This window comes from Mobula birostris, chromosome 23 (genome assembly GCF_030028105.1).
Source record: "Mobula birostris isolate sMobBir1 chromosome 23, sMobBir1.hap1, whole genome shotgun sequence".
In the NCBI taxonomy this organism is placed as follows: Eukaryota; Metazoa; Chordata; class Chondrichthyes; order Myliobatiformes; family Myliobatidae; genus Mobula; species Mobula birostris.
This window is the reverse complement of record NC_092392.1, coordinates 10,833,380-10,857,083: the sequence shown is the minus strand read 5'-3', so window position 1 is coordinate 10,857,083 and position 23,704 is coordinate 10,833,380. Positions and strand designations below refer to the sequence as shown.

General features: G+C 42.0%; 1 protein-coding gene across 1 annotated transcript; it reads left to right on the top strand.

The window, feature by feature from the left end:
- The first annotated feature begins 1,943 nt into the window (after positions 1–1,943).
- Positions 1,944–23,493, top strand: cimap1b (ciliary microtubule associated protein 1B). The gene is made up of 7 exons (XM_072241561.1): positions 1,944–2,026; positions 2,962–3,093; positions 4,502–4,702; positions 10,396–10,497; positions 12,123–12,244; positions 22,101–22,241; positions 23,385–23,493. The coding sequence occupies exons 2-7, from the start codon at positions 2,985–2,987 to the stop codon at positions 23,472–23,474; spliced, it is 765 nt and encodes a 254-aa protein (XP_072097662.1). The 5' UTR covers positions 1,944–2,026; positions 2,962–2,984; the 3' UTR covers positions 23,475–23,493.
- Positions 23,494–23,704: the final 211 nt, after the last annotated feature.

Here is a 23,704-nt window from a genome sequence, read left to right as displayed (position 1 = left end):
TTATATGTAAATTAATTGATAAAAATATTGGAAAAAGAAGTAAGAACTAAAGTGTGTGTTTTAAGTTGTAGAGGGAGGGGGAGAGTACTAGTAATAAAAAAGGGAATGGCTCTGGTTAGGCGGAGACCAAGGTTGTCCATGTGACATAAACCAACTATTGGTGCTATCTAAGCAAGGGCAATGAATGCTTGTTGACCATAGCTGATCGAATTGGAGCAGTGATAAATGAACGCAGTTAAAAAGAAAACAATCACAGTCATAATTCTCCTGTTCATGAAGCAAATCCTGGAAATGGCTCTAACAAATACCATGTGAGATCTAGGTTAAGTTAGTTATTAATCTGCAATGCTTCCACAGATTTCCTAGAGACACTAACATAGGCCTTGATTATAAATATTTTAGTAGACCTAATGACCTCATTCAGGTGTGTGTGGCCTCCGTTGGTCGTGGTCGACCATGGGTACTACGCCTCTGGTGGTCATTGGGAGTGGCCTCTCCAGGGCAGAGTTGATCTGGAGATCCGTCTGTTGCCCATGCAGTGGGACCCCCCTCTCCATGCTGATGCCAGGTCCAAAGGACCGATGAAAGTCGATACAGTTTGGTGCCAGCAGCATCGCAGGAGTTGCCGTGCCGGTGCTGGGTGCAGCAGTCAGCCGCCTTCGGGACTCCAACTCCGGATTTTTCCTTGGGGTTTACTCCCAAAGTCTTTCCCGTGAGTGGGTATAACCGCAGGGCAGCGGAGGTTTGAAATCAGAGTTTTCCATCTCCTCGATGAGCTACCATCCGTGGTTAACAAGTCACATCTGCCCGGAGCAACTGGTTTTAAGGCGCCAGTGGGCCGCCTTTGCCCCTTCTCCTACAGCTCCGCCAGGTATAAGAACTATGCCAGACGTGAAGGCTAGGAGTTGGACTGGTTGTCAGAGGCTGTTTGAGACACACGCCATGAACAGCATTTGTTTAGCAGTGGGAGCTCGTCCCCACTACCACCCTTCAGCCATGACTACCTTTGGATCTACTATGTACTCACTGCATAAACAACAGGATCAGTGCAATGCTATTAAAGGGCACCTCAACATCACTATTACTGCAAATAATCTCCCCTCGCTGTCCCTTTAGTGTGCTTCACTTTGCATTGCATCTAATGAATATGTAGGCTACACAAATCATGATGTTGTATTAATGTTTTATGTTGCATTAATGTATGTGCCTTGTAAATTTTAGGACTTCACTCTGAACTTTCCTTTTTACCCTGTGATTATTCGTAAGAACTGAGCAATCTGCTTAACAAGCCTGTCACACCTTGGATAAGGTCACAGCTACCCTGTAGATTCTTTTTGCCTGAATTTTTGCGTCACATCCTTTAATACTCTCAGCCAGCATTCCCTTTACCTCAGCCTGTCAATGTTCAATCCTCGCCAGCAGGATAAAACTCTCCAGTTCCATTACTGCCTGGGTGAAAAGGTGCCTTATTTCATTCCCAAATATTCCGGTTCTAATTGTAAGGCTGCGTCCCCTTGGTTCACTGAAAACCAATATATTGTCGTTTCTCCGTATATAGTAGGTGCAATAAAATCCCTTAATTATAAACGAGGTTAAATCCAAATTGGCTTTCTCTTTCAAAGTAATACCCATCCCCAAATGGATGCCCCTTCTCTATCACTTCCCAAAGACTGAGTTCACTGATGTGGGGCCCGCCTCTCTTCTCCATTTTATTCCGAATTTTACTATGTTCGAGTCTCCCGTTGGAATTTGGAGGGGCTGGTGTTTTGGGAAGGTACGCCCCAGTACTCTTCTCAGGTGACATCCCTGTAACGACGAAATTCCAGGGCTTGTATAAAGACAACATTATGGAAGAAAACTGGGCCGCGGACATAAGCTTACCCACCCTCTCCCCTCTCATTGCATTGTTAGCTCAGGCCCAGGCACGTCATCAGTCTGGACGTGGCTGTTGCTGGGACACGGCAATGACCCTGGCGGCTGAGGGGGACGAAGATCTGTGATCGTCTCGGGAGGCGCACTGCACCCGGTAGTTGTTATAACACTTGGCAGCGTTGTGTCCTCTTTCAGCCGCGTGCATAATTCTGAATCCAAACGTGAGTGTGAGTGGCTGTTTAAAGATCTGCAATGGGAGCATGCGAGTTTAAAAATAGCTTGCGCGTTTCACACGGACACCTACAAATATCAGTGAAATATCTTTGAATAATTAGTATTTCTTTAAAAAAAGCAAAACGCCCTCACGAAGATTTCGATCTATGTAAAGCCTGGCTGCTGGAGGATCGAAAGTGAGATGGTTGTTTGTGTTGAGCGGTGTTTGACGCGGGCTGGTAGAGAGCAGCGGATCTGTGGAGCTGGAGAAGAGGGAAGTATGACATTTGGCTCTCGTGCCGCCCTAAAAAACAAATTTCCTGTCAAAGTCCACAATACACAGTGGGAAGCCAATCCTCTCCAGTTCGGTGGACCCAACTTTTGCACTCTGCCTTCTGCAGGGCGCGCGGAGTGTGATTACGCTGAGCAGAACGGCAGAGGCATAAGATCAAAAGGCGAAAATGCTAAGACCCCTCAGTATCATTCTCTGTTTTTGTATCCACCCCACCTATTTAATCTCACTGTCCTTTGCCGATTTTTGTCCAATTTAAAATGTTTGATTTCTAACTCTCCCTGCGCTGATGAAAGACCTCTGTTCCTCCACAAATGCCTACTGACCCGCTGAGTGGGTTCCAGTATTTTTGTTAATTCGCATTTTGCATAAGTTCTGAAAAGGCTTCAGTCGTTTCCACTTCTCTTCCAAAATTTCTAATTGACGGGAGTACAGTATCTCAACTTCTCCCTTTCAATATTGTTAAGAGAAGCAAAACACAGCCAGAACAAGAATATCCATCTCCATGACTGTAAACATTTGATGCTGATGCCAAGTTGTGAGCTCAGATCCAATCATTATGCTTTGTTTCTAAATTCACACAGCCAGATAAATCTACCTAGCTACAATGCCTGCTGATCCTTGGGTTGGAACATGGAGACCTCATCGCCCGAGAATGGCGATTGCAGCTATGTACAGCGGCCCAGGTCCCAAGTATCTCCTGCCTGGACACACAGGTCTGTATGTCGCCAGAATCCGTCTTAAGCGAATTTCCTCTTAAATGTGATACAAAGGATGAGAGTCCTGCGGGAGCTCACATAACCCACAGCAATGAACACATGCTCATTCTGAGGATAAGAGCAGGGATACCACCATTTCTTATAATGAAGACTCCATCCGCAGAGCAGTGCAGGTCAAACACTAGTTGTAATGATAATTACAAAGTACATTGGAAACATTGAGGCCCCCTGAATTTAAGGCTATACAGTAACAGACTGCATAGTGAACGGGAGACCCATGAGTTTAGGGACTGTACAATAGACAGGAGCCCATGAGTTAAGGAGCAATGTCTATACTAAGTGAGGATTTTGGACAAGTGAGATGCTCCTGCTCCAGCAAGGATGAATCCACCTCAATTGGCCAAGAAATCATGTTTCAAAACCCACCAGTGGGGAAATGCACTTTTCTAATATTAACGTAGAATTTCAGGGAGAGGTTGGATGATCTGGATCAGGCTGGAAGCTTGAGACTGGTCAGACCAGGGATAAGGGTAATGCCCAGAAGAGGGTGAGTTGTGATGGTCTGGTTCTGGATGACAATGAGTAGATGACAGGTGGAGAAAAGGGAGAGGCCAGAGTAGGTGCTGGGGGCATCAGGAGGAGAAGAAAGGTAAAAGGAACTGAAAGAGGGTAAATGAAGTGTAAGGAGCTGAAATGGAGAAGCATTGAGGGGGAAACTGAGTGTACTGTTATAAGAGGAAGGCTCACCTAGGAAAATGGGATCAGGATAGAATATTAAGAAATATAATGTAGACAGTGTCTGCTTGTGTTGATTTATGTACAGGAAGTTGTGTGTGTGTGTGTGTGTGTGCATGTGCATGCACGAAGTTTGCACAAGACCTTGCTCTCACATCTGTATGATTCCTGGGTGTGACAGCTACAGCATTTTAAAACAATTCACACACGGGAATCTGTCACTATCTATCAGAGCTAGATTAGAAACAAGTTAGAGTTGACTGGAGAAGTTGTGTACAAAGAAGATAACCTTTAGATCTGAATCTGCTCAGTCACCGATTGCCAAAACCTTCTGCTATTTTGATGGAGGTTGCATTAGCAGATGCCCTGTAATGTTTGGATGTAGCAGACAAGGGAAATACATTCTCTTTCTGGTTACAGACCACTGGGATTAGGTTTATTTCTTCTCACAGTCAGAGAGTTGTCACTGTACTTCACAAATTCTCCCATGCATTTGTAGAACAGCTCTGGGCTGACAAATAAGCATGCAAGTTCACCATGAATTGTGGATCGGCTCAGCGGCTAAATGACCTCCCCTTTTTGATGAAAATCTAATACAACAGAAAGTTGAGTTCCAATTATACAGCAAAAGTTGAAAGCTTCTAATCTTTTCAGTCTCTTTAACTTCAAGGTTATGTTGGTCATGATGCAAGCACACACAGGGCTCCTGCATATTCCTTGGCCCAGCGTCTTCCAGGGTTAAAGGACAGCAGTACACCTGCACCAAAAACTATTCCGGAAAAGACGACTCATCATGGCAAGGAGACTGCCCCCGCATGGACAATGGGTCACCGGCCGAGGGACATTGACCCGGGTAGAACACCAGGACCAGGTAAGTGCTGAATGGCCCTTATAAGGCAAGGACAAGATGACAAAGAGCAAGCCAACTGCTCTATAATTGGTTCAGTTCAAGCATCTACGTTCTGACTGCCTTTGTATAAGGCTGCAAATACATATCTAAGCATACTGTCTCTGTCCTATTCATGCTCTTTACTTAAAACCTTCCATTTTAACCAAGTTTCTTATCACCTTTTATGAAATCTCCTTTGAAGAGAAAGTCCAGGTAATTATAGGCCGTTGAGTCTAATGTCAGTGGTAGTGAAGTTACTGGAAGAAAGTTCTGAGGGATAGGATTAGTTTACAGGTGTAAATGTGGTAATAAATCAGGAATATCCTGCATGGTTCTGTTTGAATGGATATGCTGGTCTTTTCGGAAATTTAAGCTTATTGAGAGTTCGCAGATCTTCCATTATCTGTTCATCTGTTAACAAGTAATTTAACTGCACAAGTGCAGGTTTTCGTCTTTTGTCTGTAATTGGAACAGGGTCATTAGTTCTCCTCCCTAGTTTCCTCGTCATTATTGGCTTTACCTCCATAGAATCTCCTGTGAGTTCCATTGTTAGCCTCTCATTCTCAATCGTCTTTTTCTTATAGCTCAATCTTTTTATCTTCAAATTCCTTCACTGCTGCTTTCTTCTCTTTAATATAATTCCTTTCCACATGTTCTGTCTCCAGTTGCAGAAAAAGCTCTGCATTTCGTATTCTTTCCTTGTATTGTTGATCTAGTTTCTTCATCCTTTTCTGATACTCCCGCAAAGTGCCTTCCTGTAACTGCTGTAGCTGTTTTTTGAGAGATGTCAATTTCTCCTGGTACATCTGCTCTTTTACTTCCAGGTAGTCTTCATCATCCTGCTTATTGACAATATCTGTCTCCCTTGCATCTTCTGTATCTTCATCTGAGTCGTGACCACGGATACTGCGTTCGTCCTTATCAGTGACGCTGTCTAGCTCCTCCTCGTCGTTGTAATAGTCGACAATTGGTGAGAGGAGAGGAGAGCTGTGGACATCTTCCCCACCAAGCTGCCCTCCTTTGTTAACACATCTAGTGCCTTGATGGTGTGCCAATCCAACTGGATTTTCCGGAGCCATTCCCGTCTCAGCAATGGTGGTCCTCCATTTTTCAGTACATAGAGGTTCAGCTGCTGGGTTTTGTCTCCGTAGGTCACTGTCACTTTAATTTTACCTTTGGGTCGCACTTTCTGTCCTCTGTAAGTCCTTAGCAGTAGTTTAGTTCATTTCGATGTATGTGAGAAAACAGTTGTTTGTAATCGTGTACAGAGATCACTGCTAAAGCTGAGCCTGTGTCCAACTCCATATTCAGTCTCACGTCTGCCACTTGTGGAGTGATCCTTATTGCTCTTCGATCATCAGTCTCTTTCACGCTGTGAAGTTGCAGACAAGACAATTCACTTTCATCTGAGTCGTTCTCATCAGAACTGCTTTCTTTCATTTTGTGCACATTGTTGTGTTTTCCTTTCTGGGGTTTCTTGTTTCTCTGTATTTTGTCCATTTTCTGCTGTTGACTAGCTTTGCATACTCTGCTGGTGTGGCCCTGTTTGCCACAGTTTCTGTATTCTTTGTCTTTAAACCAACAGTTCTCAGGGTCATGTGACACATTCCCACAACGGTAACATTTCTTTCCTTCATTTCTGTTCAGTGACATTTTATTTGTAACATATTCCAAAGATTTTTGTTGTATCTCTGAAGTACCCCGTGCTGCTATTTCCATTGATATTGCAATGTTCAGCATCTTCTCTAATGTACAGTCTTTTTCACCCAGGAGCTTCTTCTTCTTCACACTGGTTTCACAGTGCATGCCACACACTAACCTGTCCCTCAATGCGTCTGATAGACCAGCTCCAAATTGGCAATGTTCTGATAATTTGTGCAATTCAGCACGATATTCAGAAATGCTTTTATTTTTGCTCTGATTCCGTTTGTGAAATTTAAATCTTTCAGCAATGACCAGTGGTTTGGGGTTTAAGTGCTATTGGAGAGTGCCTACTATTTGCTTGAGCGTTTTGTCAGCTGGCTTTTCAGGGGTTAACAAGCTCCATAGCAGCCCGTATGTTTTTGCTCCCATAATACTGAGTAAGATGCTGTCTTTCTTTTCATCATTAACACCGTTAGCCTCACAATATAACTCCACTCTCTCAATGTAAGTTGCTCAGTCTTCAATGCCACTATCAAATGCTGTAATGGTTCCAATCATTGCCATCTTTGTTATGTTAACTTAGCCTTGTTTTCCCTTTGTTTTATTTTTGACTCACGTGTCCCTTTTGCTAGGTCCATGAGCGCACTCCATCTAGATGTGTGTGTTGCTCCTTTTTATCTCCCTTCTGGGGCAGTCAGACCCTCAGCCCCTGGGGGTCAGCACCGGCTGTGGTCTCGGCTGGACGTGCTGCGGCTCCGACTGTGTCTCTTGGTCTTCTGATGTTCCCGACCCCGGCTGTGCTTCCGCTTCCTTTCGGACTCGCGGCCTCGCTCTGCCTCCTTCTCCTGTTCCTTGGTTCGTTCCTTGCGCTCTTCCTCCGAGTGTCGTTATCAACTAAAACACAGCATTCCGGTACGATATAGGTTCATTAACCTCATCACCAATTTGTTGTGTATGTGGCCTGGTTACACAACAATGCTACTAATAAAAACGCTGGAGATGGGAGCTAAGATTCATGGTTCTTTACTGGCAGAAACCGAACTCGGCACACACGTACAGATCAATATGCGCCTAATAACGCATGATCAATATGCGCCTAATAGCGCATTCAACGACATGTTACTAAAACATAAAATAGTCCCTTATTATATTGTAGGCTATATGGTACAGATAGTATTCAACATTGTCTACTTGGGCTTCATTAAGGCCGTTGGAAAACTTGTCCAAAGTCTTGGAGTTCATGGGTTCAAGGTACGTTGGCAAATTTGATCCAATGCTGTCTTGGTAATAGGAATGTGAAGCTGATACGAAAGGTTGATTTTGTAATTGGAAACCTGTCATTATAGGGATCAGTGCTGACCCTTACTGTTTCCTGCATTAATCAAGTAGAAAGTAGATTTGCAAATTTTCAGTTTGTATGAAAATCAGTAGTACCATTGATTATGAGGAGGATAGTCTTAAAAGCTACAGAATGATATTGATTAACTGATAAATTCTGTGGAGCAATGGTGGAAGGAATTTAATTCTGTTAAGTGAGAGGTGATGCATTGCTAGAGGCCCAATAAGTGTATGTCATATATCATGAATGGTTGTGCTCTCGGGAGCAGTGAGAAACAAAGATTTTGGTGCACTAATCCATAAATCCCTAAAGGTGGAAGCACAGGCAGATAAATATCCAAAGTTCAAGATAAAACTTATTGTCAGAGTACAAACATGTCACCACATACAATCCTGAGATCCTTTTCTGCGGGCATACTTAGCAAATCTACAGAACAGTAGCCGTAAACTGTAAACATCAGGAACTATAAACTGTAAACAATCTGTGCAAGTGCAGATAATAAATAAATAGCAATAAATAATGAGCATGAAATAACAAGATGAAAGAGTCCTTAAATGAGTGTGGTTATTCCCTTTTGTTCAAGAGCCTGATGGTTGAGGGGTAGGAACTGTTCTTGAACCTGGTGGTGTGAGACCTGAGGCTCTTGTACCTTCTACCTGATGGCAGCAGCAAGAAAAGAGCCTGGCCTGGGTGGTGAGGATCTTTGATGATGGATGCTGCTTTTCTACAGCAGTGTTTCATGTAGATGTGCTCAATGGTTGGTAGGGTTTTACTCGTGGTGTACTGAGCAGAATCCACTACCTTTTGTAGGATTCCCCAATCAAAGGCATTGGTGTTCCCAAACCAGGCTGTAATGCAGCCAGTCAGCATACTTCCCACAACACGTCTATGCAAATTTGCCAAGGTTTTTGATGACATGCCGAATCTCTGCAGACTCCTGGGGAAGTAGAGGCACTGTTGTGCTTTTCTGCAATTATATTTATATGATGATGATATTGAAGGCATACAGGATGCTTGCTTTCAATAGCCTGGGCATAAAATTTAAGGAAATGGAGATCATGGTACAACTTGATGAAACTTACATCAACCATAAAGTCTTGTGTGCAGCCACATGTTGCTTTGGATGCAGCACTTTGGGTATGAAGAGAGACTGGATAGGCTGGATTTCCTTGGAGTGGAGGAAGCTGAGAGCAAACCTAAATGAGGAAGGCAAAGTTATAAGCGGCATTGATGGAACTAGGATTAGTAATTTATATCATTAAGCTGTCACACAGACTTAAAAATGTCAGCTGGTTCTTTTGTGAGGGAAGGAACGCTGTCATCCTTACCCAAACAGGTCTGTACTGTACACACAATAGCCACAACATACCCGACTTTTAAATGTCATTTGATCACTTAATTGTGTAGTAATGATTAAATATCTGTGCAATGCTGCCCATTTTTTGAGAATATATTACAACAATGTCTCATAAGGAGTTCATTTCTGTGCAAAAGTCACAGTTTCTTGAATCTGATTCACAACACGCTGGAGGAACTCAGCAGGTTTGGCAGAATCCATGGAAAAGATCGGTCGACCTTTCAGACAGGAGCCCTGACAAAGGTCCTGACGAAGGGTTCCGGCCCGAAATGTCAACCGATCTTTTCCACCGGATGCCGCCCGACCTGCTGAGTTCCTCCAGCGTGTTGTGAGTGTTGCTTTGACCCAGCAGCTGCAGATTATTTTGTGTCTTGAATCTGATTATTGTCAGATTATAATCTTCAGGAAAATAATTGAAACTTAAAAGAACAGGCCAGGTCAGGTCTTAGAACTTGATCAAGGTGGTCAAATGTGGTAACTACACCCAAAACTATTCAGATAAAATTCCATGAGAACCATTGAAATATCATAGACATGTTGAAACAATGAGTGTCATACTTGTTTTCTTATTTTGATCTGGATAAACAAGAATTGCATTCTGTAGCACCTGAGAAGGACCACAACCTCTATATGTAACATAACTTTGTTAATTGATCCACCTTTCCTTTGTCATGTAACTTGTTTAGATAGCATTTGGATAAAATGCTCTTGGATATTAATTGCTTCAATTACGCAAACACGAGGAAATCTGCAGATGCTGGAAATTCAAGCAACACACACACAAAATGCTGGTGAAACTCAGAAGGCCAGGCAGCATCTATTGGAAGAGGTATAGTCGATGTTTTGGGCCGAGACCCTTTGTCAACCTGACGAAGGGTCTCGGCCCGAAATGTCGACTGTGCTTCTTCCAATAGATGCTGCCTGGCCTGCTGCATTCCACCAGCATTTTGTGTGAATTGCTTCAATTAGTTGTTTTAATTACTTTGCTTTAATTTAGTTACTACATTAATTGCTTTGGTGTTGATAATCATGGTTCTTCTCTCCAGTGTTAAGTTTCTGAAATTCTCTACCTGTCTCTCCACTTCTTAAAAAAAATCTTCAATTTTTACATCTATAATCTAGTTTTCATTCCGATACCAAAGCATAAAAAGATTTTGGTATTAATCCCAATATCTTTTTATGCCTTGGTGCCCGAACTTGCATGAAAATACTTAGTGAAGCAGTTTGGAATGTTCTGCCTCGTCATTGCAGGTTTGTGGTCGTCTGTAAGTTACATCGGATAAACAGGTATTTACTATGACTCACTTTGCCATTTCGGTTTGTTTCTCTGAGCAGCAAATTACAAGACAGAACAGGCAAATAGATTAGTTCATCGCTCTGGTCCAGCCTACTCCATGGCTTTACGGACAATCGGGTTCAAGGGAAATGATGGCCCAGGTACAGTTATCGGCACTTAAAAACCATCTCCCAATCTGTTGTATTTCACATATGTGGCTGGATAATGCCAATAATGAAGCCTATTTAGTATAATTTGATTGCTCCTGTGTTAATTCTTAAAGAAATTGTTTCTAACACCCACTGAGGATGGGACCAAGGATCAGCTTATTGGAGATTCAAAAGCACATAATTTGTAAGACTAGTGAGAGATCGTATTCTTTATATATCTGTTAACAAGATACAATGAAGAAATCCATTATAATCCTACCAACCTCGAATTTTGCAGCTCTTGGTTTTTTTTAATGGCTTCCATCCCCCCTCTCACCGAGGACCATTCCTTCATTCCTGACGCTCACTCTCATTAGGACCATTCATAAGAACATAGGAAATAGGAGCAGGAGTGACCATCTGGACTGTCGAGCCTGCTCTGCCATTCAATAAGATCATGGCTGATCTGGCCATGGTCTCATCTGCACCTACCTGCCCTTTCTCCATAACCCTTAATTCCCCTACTATGCAAAAATCTATCCAACCTTGTCTTAAATATACTTACTGAGGTAGCCTCCCCTGCTTCATTGGACAGAGAATTTCACAGATTCACCGGTATCCGGGAAAAGCAGTTCCTCCTCATCTCGGTCCTAAATCTACTCCCCTGAATCTTGAGGCTATGTCCCCTAGTTCTAGTCTCACCTACCAGTGGAAACAACTTTCCTGCCTCTATCTTATCTATCCCTTTCATAATTTTATATGTTTCCATAAGATCTCCTCTCATTCTTCTGAATTCCAGCAAGTACAGTCCCAGGCAAGTCAATCCCTCCTCATAGTCTAACCCCCTCATCTCTAGAATCAATCAGGTGAACCTTCTCTGCACCACCTCCAAAGCCAGTATATTCTTCCTCAAGTAATGAGACCAGAAATGCACACAGTACTCCAGGTGTGACCTCACCAGTATCCTGTACAGTTGCTGCATAACCTCCCAGCTCTTAAATTCAATCGCTCTAGCAATGAAGGCCAACATCCATTTGCCTTCTTGACAGCCTGCTGCACCTGCAAACCAACCTTTTGTGATTCATGCACAAGCACTCCCAAGTCCCTCTGCACAGCAGCATGCTGCAATTTTTTACCATTTAAATAATAATCTGCTCTTTTTTCCTTCCAAAGTGGATAACCTCGCATTTACCAGCATTGTACTCCATCTGCCAGATCCTTGCCCATTCACTTAGCCTATCTATATCCCTCTGCAGACTCTCCGTATCTTCTGCACAATTTGCTTTTCCACTCAATTTAGTTCTTTTTTGATGACTTAATTAACTGTTAGTTGAGTGAAAGATGACAAAAGGATATTAAGTGGTATTCAAACTGGAAACTAAAATACAAGTCAATGGAAGAGGAATCGGAAAGGTGGAAATAACTGGATTATTTATTCAGACATTTGATATAGAAAATGTAAAATGCCTCCTAAGACACATCTGTTAAACGTCTGAAGATTCAGTCTGAATTAGAAATCAGTTTGTAGTTGGCAGACAATGGCAGATAAAAAAGGCAACATAACTTGGGTCAAGGTCGCCCCTAGCAACCTGGTGAATAACGTCGGTCATTTTATTTCTGCCTCATCCTTTCACTAGGACCTGCACGATACAATGACGTGCAAGTATTTGGACCTAAAATCCCACATCTGAAAGCAGCACCTGCCTACTCCATGTCACAAAAAACAGCGTTTGGGACCATGCTGAGTAACATTGTAAAAGTAAGTGAATCCTTGCCTAGGCATAGCCTGTTTCACTTTTGAGGCATGAGTGTTGATTTTTATTGAAGTTGAGATTGGTTTATTATTGTTCATGTTCGATAACAGTGGGAAGCTTTTTGCATACTGTTTATACAGATCAAATCATTACACAATGCATTGAGGCAGAACAAGATAAAACAATAACAACACAGAACAAAGTGTAACAGCTACAAAAAACATGCAGTGCAGGTTAACAACAAAATGAAAATCATAATGAGGCAGATTATGAGGTCAAGAATCCATCTTATCATTTAGTAGTCTTATAACAGAGGGGTAGAATCTTCCCTTGAGCCTGGTGGCATGGGCTTCCAAGCTTTTGTATCTTCTGCTACTGGAAAAGGGAAGAAGAGAGAATGACCAGTGTGGGTGGGGTCTTTGATTATGCCGGCTGCTTCACTGCTGCAGCGAAAAATATCATCTAAGTCCATAGAGGGGAGGCTGAATTCTGTAATGCGTTGAGCTGTGTCGACAGCTCTGCAGTTTCTTACAGCCACCTGCTGAGCAGTTACCATACTAAACTATTATACATGCAGAAAGAATGCTTTCTGTGGTACATCGATAAAACTTGGTAAGGATTGACAGGGAAATACCAAATTTGTTTAGACTCATGAGGAAGTAAAGGCATTGGTGAGCTTTCTTGCTTGTGGCATCTTTGTGGTTGGACCAGGAGAGGCCATTGATGATGTTTACTCCTAGGAACTTAAAGCTCTCAAACTTCTCAACCCCAACACTGTTTACATGGACAGGGGTGTGTGCACCGCAAAACCGCAACACAGCCCCCATTCCATTTTCTAAAGTCAATGACCAACTCTTTCATCCTCCATCTAGCAAAAACTAGTCAAGGACGTGTGAAATGTTTGAATTCGGGATGGGGAATATGCTCATTTCTTTTCCCTTATCAATACGCAGCTGGCTCCTGTGTTTAATGGTCCCAAGAGAGCAAAACCTTTCTTAAATCTGCAGGCCTAACTCTGACTTTTGATTTAACCTAGTCAGTGCTGGGAGCAGGAATCATGTCCAGAAAAGGCTTAGTAAACTCAGTTTGAGCTTAACACTCACAAAATAGATGAGCTTCACATTGTTGTTTATATAGTTCCATTATAGCTAAAATTACCATCACTGGATAACAAACGAGTTCTGTTGTTACAGGTATCCTTGAATAGATTTTGTCCACAAACAGGAAAATACACAAAAATCATTCCACACTGTAACCCTAATGGATGGCATATAAAGTACTTCAGACTGATAAGAATGAACAATTACTAACAATGGAAAGACAGTAAACTGTAGGAAAGATTCAATATACTTTCATTGGATTTTGAAAATACAGTCGGCCCTCCATATCCACGGGGGATTGGTTCCGGGACCCCCCGCGGATACCAATCTTCACGGATGCTCAAGTCCCTTATATAAAAGCCTAAGAGAGCTCGTAAGTGTGTTACAAAAAGCGAAAATAGTGTTCAGCATTTATTTTGCAGCGAGCCGTTATGCAGGCAGCACACACCTCGAGCAGCGACAGTGCTTTATTTCAATTTATTTTGTGTATCCGTTAGCAAGATGTGTCCTAAGGTATCAGAAAAGCCTAAGAGAGCTCGTAAGTGTGTAATGCTCAGCGTAAAACTGGATGTGATTAAGTGTTTCGATCATGGTGAAGGAAATAAAGACATTATGTGTGCGTTGAACTTGCCTGCGTCCACCATTTGTACTATTTACGCGCAGAGAGAAAGAATCTTGAAAGCTGCCGATGTTAATATTGGTTCTGCTAGTAGCATATCATTCCTGCTTTTACTATATGTTAGTGTTATTGTAGGTTTTATGTGTTATCTGGTATGACTTGGTAGGTTATTTTTTGGGTCTGGGAACGCTCAAAAAAATTTTCCCATATAAATTAATGGTAATTGCTTCTTCGCTTTACGCTATTTCGGCTTATGATAGGTTTCATAGGAATGCTCTACTATCAGATAGTGGGGGATACTTGCACAGTATTTTCGATCTGCAGTTGGCTAATTGCTTTTTAGGAGCCATTTTCTCACAGAAACAAAGGGTGCACACAACACAAGTAGCGACCGAACGAGACGCAAGGCAAATAATGCTCAAACAATGAGTGCTGGAGAGAGAACTTCCAGGTTTTCCCGATCCGCAGATGCGAATCCCACAGATACGGAGGGCCGACTGTAGTAATCAAATCAGAGTCAATTCGTATGTATAGGTGTCTTGTTATTCAGGCGTTCATAAACCAGGGACAGCAAATATTTGTAACTCATTTCTTGCAAAGCACTTTAAGAATTTTTATGAGATAACCCATAACTTTCATCAACTGGAGGGAAACTACCTCTCAATTTTCTCAGACTATTTCCTGACTTGAACACAAGTAATTGCTTCTTCAGTATGACAAGGACAAAGTCTCAAAACTCCTTTCATAATAGCACTACAGACACGTAGTAGTAGTTTAGAAGAAACATTAATCTCAATCATGAATAATATGAACATAATGAATACATACTTTTTGCTCCACTATACCTTGATGTACTATATAATCTACTGGTATGAACAGGCTCAACTGCATGAACCAAAACAATATCTATGGCTAATTTTTATAGTGCCTATGAAAAGTATTCACGCCCCTTGGAAGTTTTCATGTTTTATTGTTTTACCACATTAAATCACAGTGGATTTAATTTCGCAAACACGAGGAAATCTGCAGATGCTGGAAATTCAAGCAAAACACACAAAATGCTGGTGGAATGCAGCAGGCCAGGCAGCATCTATAAGAAGAAGTACAGTCGACGTTTCGGGCCGAGGCCCTTTGTCAAGACTAACTGAAAGAAGAGTTAGTAAGAGGTTTGAAAGTGGGAGGGGGAGGGGGAGATCCAAAATGATAGGAGAAGACAGGAGGGGGAGGGATGGAGCTAAGAGCTGGAAAGTTGATTGGCAAAAGGGATATGAGAGGATCATGGGATGGGAGGCGTAGAGGGAAAGAAAGGGGGAGGGGAGAACCAGAGGAAGATATAGTGAGAGGGACAGAGGGAGAAAAAAAGAGAAAGAAAGGGGGAAAATAATAAATAATAAATAAATAAATAAGGGATGGGGTAAGAAGGGGAGGAGGGGCATTAACGGAAGTTAGAGAAGTCAATGTTCATGCCATCAGGTTGGAGGTTACCCAGACGGAATATAAAGTGTTGTTCCTCCAACCTGAGTGTGGCTTCATCTTGACAGTAGAGGAGGCTGTGGATAGACATATCAGAATGGGAATGGGATGTGGAATTAAAATGTGTGGCCACTGGGAGATCCTGCTTTCTCTGGCGGACAGAGCGCAGGTGTTCAGTAAGACCTAACGCAGACTGGGAGACTGATCTCCCCCTCCTCCTCCCACTTTCAAATCTCTTACTATCTCTTGTTTCAGTCAGTCCTGACGAAGGATGTCGGCCCGAAACGTCAACTGTACTTCTTCCTATAGATGCTGCCTGGCCTGCTGCATTCCACCAGCATTTTGTGTGTGTTGCATGGATTTAATTTGGCTTTTTTGACACTGATCAACAGAAAAAGACTCTTTCGTGTCAAAGTGAAAACAAATCTCTGCAAAGTGATCTAAATGAATTACAAATATAAAACACAAAATAATTGATTGCGGAAGTATTTAGTAGAGGCACCTTTGGCAGTACTTACAGCCCTGAGTGTGTGGATAGGACTATCAGTTTTGCACATCTGGACATTGCAATTTTCCCCCAATCTCCTTTACAAAACTGCTCAAGCGCTGTCAGATTGCATGGGGAACGTGAGTGAATAGCCCCTTTCAAGTCCATTCACAAAGTCTCAATTGGATTGAGGTCTGGACTCTGACTTGGCCACTCCAGGATATTAACTTTGTTGTTTATAAGCCATTCCTGTGTAGCTTTGGCTTTATGCTTGGGGTCATTGTCTTTTCACTTTCAATCTTTTTTTATTGATTTAAAAGAATAAGGATAAATACAAACCAGAGGAAAGGTTATCTCAAATACATAACTCAATAATATTACAAACAGAGAAAGGAGTATACACTGTCAAAATCATATATACTATTAAGCCAATATAAAGAGAAAAGAGAACCACCTCTCCTCTTAACAGTTCATGAAAAAAAGATTCAGAATTTTCTATAATTGGAGAAAAAAAACACTAAACTAACCTAAAACAAAAAAAAAGGGGGACTGAGGACATTTTGAGGATACAGTTAAAAAAAGGGAAAATCCTTCTGATCAAATCTAAAAATTCGCAGAGAGAAAAGAATAATTAACTATAAAAGTAATAAAAATTAGATCATATGAAAATATTGAATAAGAGGTCACCAAGTTTGCTCAAATTTAAAAGATGTATCAAACGTCCGACTTCTTATTTTCTCCAAACTTAAACAAGACTTAATGGAGGAGAGCCAAAAAAATACAGTAGGTGGATTGGGATCCTTTCAGTACAATAGAATAGCTCTCCTAGCCTATAAAGTTGAGAAAAGGGGGTCATTGTCTTGCTGGAAAATAAATCTTCTCCCAAGTTGCAGTTCTCTTGCAGACTGCATCAGATTTTCCTCCAAGATTTCCCTGTATTTTGATGCATTTGTTTTATCCTCTACCTTCATAAGCCTTCCAGCACTGCTGCACTGAAGCATCCCCGATTGAAACAGCCACCACCATGCCTCACGGTATGGTTGGTGTGTTTTTGATGATGTGCAATGTTTAGTCTGATGGCCAAAAAGCTCCATTTTGGTTTAATCAAACCATAGAACCTTCTTCCTGCTAACTTTAGAGTTGCCCACGTGCCTTCTGGTAAGCACTAGCTGAGATTTCATGGGAGATTTTTTCAACAGTGTCTTTCTCTTTGCCAGTCTTCAATAAAGCTGCAACTGGTGAAGCAGCCGGGCAACAGTTGTTGTATGTGCAGTCTCTCCCATCTCAACCACTGAAGCTTGTAACTCCTCCAGAGCTGTCATAAGATTATAAGACTATAAGACATAGGAGCAGAATGAGGCCATTCAGCCCATCAAGTCTGCTCCGCCATTCCATCATGGTTGATCCCGAATCCCATTCAATCCCATACAGCTGCCTTCTCACCATATTCTATGATGCCCTGATGGATCAGGAAAAGATCAACTTCCATGCTAAACATACTCATAGACCTGGCCTCCACCACAGTCTGTGGCAGAGCATTCCACAGATTTACTACTCTCTGGCTAAAAAATTCCTCCTTACCTCTGTTTTATACAGTCACCTCTCAATTTTAATGCTATGCCCTCTAGTTCTGGATATCCCACCATAGGAAACATCCTCTCCACATCCACCCTATCTAGCAGTTTCAACATTCGGTAGGTTTCAATCGGATCCCCGGCATTCTTTTAAATTCCAATGAGTACAGGCCTAAAGCTGCCTACACGCCTCAGATGATAACCCCTTCATTCTCAGAATCATCCTCATGAACCTTCTCTGGATGCCCTCCCATGACAGCACATTAATTCTGAGATACGGGGCCCAAAACTGTTGACAATACTCCAAGTGTGGCCTGACTGGTGTCTTATAAAGGCTCAGCATTATCTCCTTGCTTTTATATTCTTTTCCCCTTGAAATAAATGCCAACATTGCATTTGCCTTCTTTATCACAGAACCTTCTGGGAGTCTTGCACAAGGACTCCTAAGTCCCTCTGCATCTCTGATGTTTGAACCTTCTCCCCATTTAAATAATAGTCTGCACTATTGTTCTTTTTCCAAAAAGCATTATCATACATTTCCCAACGCTGTATTCCATCTGCCATGTTTTTGCCCATTCTTCCAATTTGTCTAAGTCCTGCTGCAATTGCAAAGCTTCCTCAGCACTACCTACCCCTCCACCAATCTTTGTATCATTCACAAACTTTGCCATCATCTAAATCATTGACAAACAATGTGAAAAACAGCAGTCTCAATATTGACCCCTGAGAAATACCACTAGTCACCAGTAGCCAACCATTAAAGGCCCCTTTTATTCCCACTCGCTGACTCCTGCCTGTCAGCCATTCCGCTATCCATGCCAGTATCATCCCTGTAATGCCATGGGATTTTTATCTCATTAAGCAGCCTCATGTGTGGAACCTTATCAAACACCTTCTGAAAATCCACTGCCTCTCCTTTGTCCACCATGCTTCTTACACTTTTGAAGAGCACTTAAAAGATTTGTCAGGCAAGATTTCCCTTTACAGAAGCTGTGCTGACTTTGACTTGTTTTATCATTAGTCTTCAAGTACCTTCGAAACTTCATCCTTAATAATAGACTCCAACACTTTTCCAACCACTGAGGTTAGGCTAACCTGCTTATAATTTCCTTTCTTTTGCCTTCCTCTGTACTGAAAGAGTGGAGTGACATTTGCAATCCTCCAGAATCAAGTGATTCTTGAAAGGTTATGACCAATGCATCTGTTGTCTCTTCAGCATCCTCTCTCAGGAGTCTGGAATGTAGTTCATCTGGCCCAGGTGACTTATCCATCTTAAGACCTTTGAGTTTGCCTAGCGCTTTTCTTTTGTAATATTAATGGCACTCAGTCCTGCTCCCTGACACTCATGGACCTCTGACACACTGCTAGTGTCTTCCACAGTGAAGGCAGATGCAAAGTACCCATTTAGTTCATCTGCCATCTCTTTTTCTGCCTTTACTACCTCAGCAGCATCATTTACCAGTGGTCCAATATCAACTCTCAGCTCTCTTTTACTCTTTATATAACTGAAATAACTTATATCCTGCTTCATATTATTGGCTAGTCTGCCCTCATTTTTCATCTTTTCCCTTCTAGCTTTTTTATTTGCCTTTTGTTGGATTTTAAAAGCTTCCCAGTCATTCCACTCACTTTTGCAACCTTATATGTCCTTTCCTTGGTTTTGTGTAGTCCTTATCTTCCTTTGTCAGCCACGGTTGCCTACCCCTGCCATTTGAGAACTTCTTCCTCTGTGGCACGTATCTATCTTGCGCCTTGTGAACTATTCCCAGAAACTTTAGCCATCTCTGCTCTGCCATCATCCCCACCAGTATCCTCCTCCAATCCACCAGGAAAAGCTCTTGTCTCATGCCTCTGTAATTACCTTTATTCCATTGCAGTACTGATACATGTGCGTTCTGCTTCTCCCTCTCAAATTGCAGTACGAATTCAATCATATTATGATTATTGCTTCCTAAAGGCTCCTTTATGTAAAGCTCCCTAATAAGATCTGGGTTATTATACAACACCCAATCTATGATACCCTTTCCCTGAGTATGCTCAAGCACAAGCTGCTGTGAAAAGCTATCTTTCCTCTCTTGCGATTCGACACCAAAATGATTTTCCTAATCCCCCTGCATATTGAAGTCCCTCATTACAATTGTGTTATTACCCTTATTACATGTCTTTTCTAGTATCCTTTGCAATTTGAACCACACACCTTAGCTGCTATTTGGAAGCTTACATATGATTCCCATAAAGGTTTTTTCACCCTTGCAATTTCTTAACTCCAACCACAAAGATTCAATATCCTCTAACTCTGTCACCTCTTTCTGAAGATCTAATTCCATCTCTTACCAACAGAACCACATCATCGCCTATGCCTTCCTGCCTGTCCTTTCAATACAAAGTATATCCTTTGATGTTAAGCTCCCAACTTTGGCCGCCTTTCAGCCATGACTCAGTGATGCCCACAAGGTCATACCAACCAATCTCCAATTGTGCCACGAGTTTATCCACCTTATTCCAAATGCTACACGCACTTAAATACAGCAACTTCAGTCCTGCATTCTTCGTCCTTTTTAAATTTGCCTCTGTGGTACAATTTAACTCCTGCTCCAATTCTTCAACCACACATTTATCTGCCACTTCATTCTATTCCTACCCTCACCGTTGTGTGGCACAGGCAGTAATCCTGAGATTACCACCCTTAAGGTCCTGTTTCTCAGCTTCCTTCCTAACTCCCTATATTCTTTTTTCAGGACCTTCTCCCTTTTTCTTCCTATGTCGTTGGTATCAATATGCACCACGATTTCTAACTGCTCACCCTCCCTTTTCAGGATATTGTGGATGCATGCAGAAACATCTCGAACCCTGGCACCTAGGAGGCAAACTACCATCTGTGTTTCCTTTTTGCATCCACAGAATCACTTATCTGTCCCCCTGACTATAGAGTCCCATAAAACTGCTGCCTTCCTCTTCAGTTCCCTTCCCTTCTCAGCTACAGGGCCAGACACAGTGCCACAAGCATGACCACTGTTGCTTCCCCCAGGTAGGTCCCCGCCTCCCCCGACAGCACTCAAAATGGAGTACGTATTGTTGAGTGGGCAGCCACAGGGATGCTCTCCACTATCTGACATTCCCCCTTCCCTCTACTGACAGTCACCCATTTATCTGACTTCTGTAGCCTTGGGGTGACTACCTCCCTCTAGCTCCCGTCTGTCAGCTCTTCACTTTCCCTAACAAGCTGAAGGTCATCGAGCTGCAGCTCCATTTTCCTAACTCGGTCTCTAAGGAGCTGCATCTCGATGCACTTGATGCAGATGTGGCCATCAGGGAGGCTTGGGAGTCTCCTGGAAATCCCACATCTGACACCCAGATGTGGTTCTGTAGATATACTCCCTATTCTCTCTAGAGTTAAATAAGAAATGAGGAATGAACCTGCCTGGACTCTGTTCTCGCCGACGCCATGTTTGAGCCAAAGCCTTCCTACTCTGACTCATACTTCTCTGACAACGACCGCTCCCATGATGACTGCTCTGCTGGGCAGTACCTGTCTTTTATAGAGACTGGGTTTCCCATCAAAGATCTTTGTTGGACCTTCATGGAAAAGCTCCTCTTGTGCCTGCACAGTACTCCAATCAATGAAGATTGGTCTCTTGGTGGCCTCCCTCACTAGTCCCCCTCTTGCACGGTCACTCAGTTTTTGAGGATGGCCTGCTCTAGGCAGATTTACAGCTGTGCCATGTTCTTTCCATTTCTCGATGATTGACTTGACTGTACTCCAAGGAATATTTAGTGACTTGGAAATTTTCTTGTACCCATCCCCTGACTTGTGCTTTTCATTAACCTTTTTGCGGAGTCGCTTGAAGTGTTTGTTTGTCTTCATGATGTTTTTACCAGGATACTGACTCACCAGCAGTTGTACTTTCCGGATATAGGTGTACATTTACTACAATGAAACACCTTTACTACAGTGTAACACCTTCACTGCAAACAGGTCTCCAAAAACAGATCTCTATTTAACTAATTACGTGACTTCTAAAACCAATTGGCTGCACAGGTAATGATTTAGTGTGTCATATTAAAGCGGGGGGGGGGAATACTTATGCAATCAATTATTTTGTGCTTTATATTTGTAACTAATTTTGTCACTTTACAGAGAAATTTTCACCTTGAAATGTGTCTTTTTCTGTTGATCAGTGTCAAAAAGCCAAATTAAATCCACTGATTCAATGTTGTAAAACAATACAACATGAAAACTTTTTATGGGCACCGTAAATACCATCAGGCTTATGTAGAAACACATCCACCATTCCAAAAAATATTATATTCAGACTAGTATGCCGTAACAGCAAGCAGGCACACATTCTCCTCTGGGATATTTGAAATTTGCAATTGAAATTGTTTTGCCTTGTAGCTGAACCTGCTGACATTGCAATCATTTGGGCATTTGGGTCACTTTTCTGCCTGGCATCATCCCTCTCTAATGTTGCTGAATTTAAGGTATCAGGATTAATTCTGTCTCTGGCAACAAATTGACATTTATGGCCTGGATCAGAAGTGGAAACTGACCTGTGCCAAATATCATGTACCATTGCCTTTGAAAGTTTAATTTATCTTTAATTACAGACTCCAGGGCCCTGTGCATATAAACACGTGGAAACTGATGTATACAAAAACAGAGCACCCACGTACAGCATAGTGCAACGCAATCTGATTCCAGGAGACACTACTTTGAGACCAGGACCTAATCGTTATAGGACCGAAAATGTAAGTAGCGATGCTAAAGAGGGGTTTTTCATTTTAGTCCTGGTCACTCCTAATGTGATAGACTGAGTTTTCCTTGAGGCCCAATTAAGAAATGTGCCTGTCTGACCTTTCTCTATGGGTTATGTGGAAAAGTAGGAAAGCAGAATTTTTTAAAGGCATATTGGTATCGAAGACTTGGTGTGCTCTTTCTCATGAGCTCAGTTTCTTTCTCATAAAATATGTTTAGGTAAATCCATGGATGGGAAAGGTTTGGAGCAAAGGTTCCCGACCTCTGGTCCATGGTCCAGTTGCTTAATGGTCTTGGTCTATGGCATAAAAAAAGGTAGGGAGGACCCCTGGTTTAAAGGGTTAAAATGGGACTACCTTGATGAGCATGAATGAGTTGGGCTGAAGGGGCTATAGCTGCAGAAGTTAACAACAGTTCCCACCAAATGTAGCACTTAAACTAGAGTTGGTACAGAATTTGTTTTTGACTGTGCAGATTACATTTTTGGACTAAATGGATAATCACTTGAGTAAGTCAATATTCCAAAGAGTTTAGAAGAATGAGAGTTGATCTTATTGAAACTTAAAATTAGTTGAGAACTTGACATGGTAGATGCTTGGAGAATGTTTCCTCCAGCTGGGAATGGGGATAGCAAAGTTCTTGCATTAAGGACTCAGCCACTGATGGGTAGACTGAGGGGGAAAAAACAGCATTCAGAGGTTGTGATTCTTTGAAATTTTCCACTGGTCCTTTGTGCCAACTTCATAAATCAAATTGTTGAAAATAAGGAGCTTAAAAGGTTTAATGACCACTGCTGCTCCTATTTCTTAAGATCTGAGTCACCATCACTTGTCTGTGCTATACCATATTATGCCACATGCATACCTTTGCAAAATAGGTATGTTCATACCATAGCTTAGATCAGGAATGTGATAATTCTGGCAGATCTGGCTCCTCGTTTGCTCAAGATTTCTTCATGTCCCATTGCAGTGAGTTCATCATTTGCTGCCTGAGCATGAGGGCTCACTTCCACAATGTTGAAAAGCAGGGAGCTTTTTAATTACCAGTTTAATTTAAGGGAAATGAATGGGATTATTTGTGTTGCTACAGTAAATATTACAAGGTGAAACTCAGTTTAACTCTATTTTCTTTCCTAGGTGAATGTGCATAAAAGCTATCCCAAATACACGTTTGGAATCCATCATTCTGACTACCTTACGCCTCTTATTGTGACACCCACAGACTAAGAAACTAACGCAGAGTTCTTGGCAAAATTCTATCAGCCTCCCTAGCTGAAATATCAATTGTGCATTTTTAAAAAAATTTCATTTAAATATTTGATTCTTGTTCATCCTATGTATGTGATGTAAAACCTGGAAGTTTTTTTTATTATGAGTTTGCTTGTGAAACGTAACCCCAGAAAAGCGATGTAGTTGTCTATGGCCCTTGACTGGAGAGAGTTACTTGGACTCCAAAC

Excerpts from the sequence above, each read along its gene's own strand:
- cimap1b (XM_072241561.1), top strand. The coding sequence starts at position 2,985 with ATGCCTGCTGATCCTTGGGTTGGAACATGGAGACCTCATCGCCCGAGA. Across the intron at positions 3,094-4,501 it reads TCTCCTGCCTGGACACACAG|GTTATGTTGGTCATGATGCA; the intron begins GTCTGTATGTCG and ends TTTAACTTCAAG. Across the intron at positions 10,498-12,122 it reads CAAGGGAAATGATGGCCCAG|GACCTGCACGATACAATGAC; the intron begins GTACAGTTATCG and ends TCCTTTCACTAG.